Source organism: Pinus tabuliformis, chromosome 5_1 (genome assembly GCF_031772625.1).
Source record: "Pinus tabuliformis cultivar Carrire ecotype Pingquan chromosome 5_1, CPIR1, whole genome shotgun sequence".
Lineage (NCBI taxonomy): Eukaryota > Viridiplantae > Streptophyta > Pinopsida > Pinales > Pinaceae > Pinus > Pinus tabuliformis.
The window spans coordinates 15,341,292-15,344,259 of NC_142305.1; the positions used below are offsets into that span (position 1 = coordinate 15,341,292).

Sequence of the window (2,968 nt, forward strand, 5' to 3'; positions counted from 1 at the left end):
ACGACTTACTCCAACCTTCCAGCTCTTAATTTGTCAAACTTGCTAAATTCATACAATCATTAACCCTATATTCCTACAATTCTTAACCCAGTGAACTTATACATTAACCTAGTGAATTTGTACAACGAGTTGCAATCATGGTTACAATTTTCCTATGAAAGATGAATGTTGGAGAATTTTGTTCGTCTTTGCAACTCAACCCACCCACATCGTTTTCAGGCTTGAGCTCTTTTCTCGGAGGACAACCACAAAAACATAATCTTATTGCGAAGAGCAGCAATGTCCAAGTCACCAATTTTCGCCTTCATCTGAAAACACAATCCACGATAATGTTAAAAATAATCTTCTCAGTTTCTTGAAACACAATCCACAATACTGTTAAAAATAATCTTCTCAGTTTCTTGTCCTAGGTTAGCTCGAGTTAATTTTAAAATGATATTTTTAAGGATAGTTAGTGAAGATAAATTTTTGATATATAATTTAGATGTTTTTGGGAAAAAAATAATATATTAAAAGCAGTTAATTTTATTTATTGGTTTTGAATTGAGATTGATCAAGTATTCTGTTATGGAGTTGTCTTTAGTGCGATTTTTTGGACATTTCGGTGACGGAATCCGAAGGAAAAAATTGAGGTTAAATCTTGATTTGTATTATTTAAAATGGTTTTTTAACTGTATATTTGGATTCAGCACCCTGAAAAACCCATGAGAGGCTTTGATTGTGCAGAAATTAGCTCAATTAGCTATCAAACTTGGGATTACAATAAATTACTGCCAGATTTTGACTAGGAAAACCCACAAGAAAAACTTCCAAAAAAATCTCTTTAAAGACAACTCCTTTTTGTTAAAACACTCCTTCAAAACAAATTCCACATGAATTCTGTTAAAAGTAATATATGCGAAACATTAACAAACATAAAAATAAATGAGTAGACTGACCTGTAGGTGAATACTGTAACACACATTTTCTCCAGCAACAAACATTGAAGCATTGAAGACCTCCATCCCTAATTGTTCGAACAAGAACAAGAGAGTAGAGAAGACAAGCCCCCCAACCTTACACGTAATAATTGTAATCGCCAGCTGATCTGGGCGCTCAAAAGCTCGATTTATTGTAATGATCGGTGAGACACTGTGAGCTGAAGACCCGCTGAGGTCCGTGTTATATTCAGAATTGCCAGGTACAGTCAAGACTGAGCACTCAGACATTCTTTTGGTAGTTAGCAATTCGTCACGTTGTCTACTTAGTTCTTTGACTTGATTGCATAATTGAGGAATGTAGTTTAGAGCTTCACAGACAATAGTGGGATTGTATAGTTTCGCCTGAAAACCAATGGCAAATGATAAACAGATTAATAATGCTAGTCAGTGGAGAGTTTTGAAAGCAGAAGAATTCCGGCAGAAAACTTAATGTTTGAGGAACATTACTCCAATTTAAACTATAACTAATTTCCTGTAAGGATTTGAAAATGTTGCAAAGTGAAATGATTGGAATTTTACCTTTGAACTTGTGTTTGGAAGCAATAATTGCAGCTGAGAGTAGAGTCCATTCAATTTCTTTCGCCGATCTCTTTCATTGGCGTTGTGACTAAGCCTTTTTGAGGTAGCTGCATCATGCCCGGCCATTAGATATACGAATTAGCTAGCCTATGGTCAGTACGGGACTCGTGATGATTCAGAGATGCCTGGCTTTGGTTGTAATGTTGTGTTAGTCCCCACTCGGTGATTGGAATGCCAATTTATTCGAGGAGGATTCACATTAAATAATGTATATTGGGTGGCTATACAATTACTGTTAGAATTTATTGGATGAATACAGAAAGATTGAGTGGACAACATGTTCATAATGCTTGTCGTTGACCAAAATATTTTAATTTAGGTTAATCGTTCTTGTCTTAGGTTAATCAAAAAACCAGGCTACCTAGTAGAACCGTTTTTTTTCATAACTTTTTCATAAAATTAGGTGGTTTAACCAACTAAATTTTCTGTTTGTGACAAAGTTAGTAACTACTACTAAAATTTTAAAATAAATTTAAATTTAAATCCATCTTTTCCTTGAATCTTTCGAATTTATAACTACGGCCCAGGTGTTTCGATAAGGCAGGTGGGTCGAGATTGATGGTCAACTACAACGACAACTGAGATTCGAGATTCCTATTGGCATCCTGCGTTCACACATAAAACGGACGGATCCTTTTACATTATCGTAGATGAGGATTTTTTGGAAAGATAACGCTGTCATCGCTGCAGCTGCGAAACTTCGAAACTGTTTTAAAATAATGTCTTATTACACGTAAAATGTCAAAAACGAAGGGTGGTAAGATTTAATCTTTACTAAGTATATTTAGTAGTTAAAAATTCATTGAAATATTTTTAATATGAATTAAGATTGAGGTTAAAGATATTTATATAAATTTGTTTTTAATTTAATTAAAATAATATAAAAATAGAAAATTGAGATTTATTTCAAAAATATATATATTTTTTATTTTTCAATTTAATTATCAAAAATGTTATTTTTATATATATACTTTTTTTTATTGTTATTTTATTACGTCTTTTTTATTATACTTCTTAATGATTTGTGCTCTACCATGGGTATGATTGTTAACACTCATAAAACAGAAGTTATGATTATCAAATCCAAGAATGACACTTACACTAATTTATGTATGACAATAATAACTTGGAGGAAGTGTCTACCTACAAGTACCTAGGAATTGATATTCATCACAAGCTCAACTTGAACTATAGCATTGAGAAAAGGATTAATGGGGGATGGAAAGCTTATTTTGGTCTTGAAAATAATTGTAAAATGGAAAACCTCGTAATGTGGGATAGAAAGAAGTTCCTCTTTGAAACTTTAGTCACTGTGGCTATCTTATATGGATGTGAGGTTTGGGGTTGTAGCATCTCTAGAGAATCCTGGAGAAAGATTGAGCAAATCCAGAAGCGTTTTATAACGTATA

General features: G+C 33.1%; 1 protein-coding gene across 1 annotated transcript; it reads right to left on the reverse strand.

The window, feature by feature from the left end:
• Positions 1–215: 215 nt before the first annotated feature.
• LOC149163304 (transcription factor bHLH101-like) lies at positions 216–1,625 on the reverse strand. The gene is made up of 3 exons (XM_089429066.1): positions 1,500–1,625; positions 939–1,322; positions 216–308 (listed from the first exon to the last, which is right to left on the reverse strand). The coding sequence occupies exons 1-3, from the start codon at positions 1,623–1,625 to the stop codon at positions 216–218; spliced, it is 603 nt and encodes a 200-aa protein (XP_089285192.1).
• Between the last annotated feature and the right edge of the window lie 1,343 nt (positions 1,626–2,968).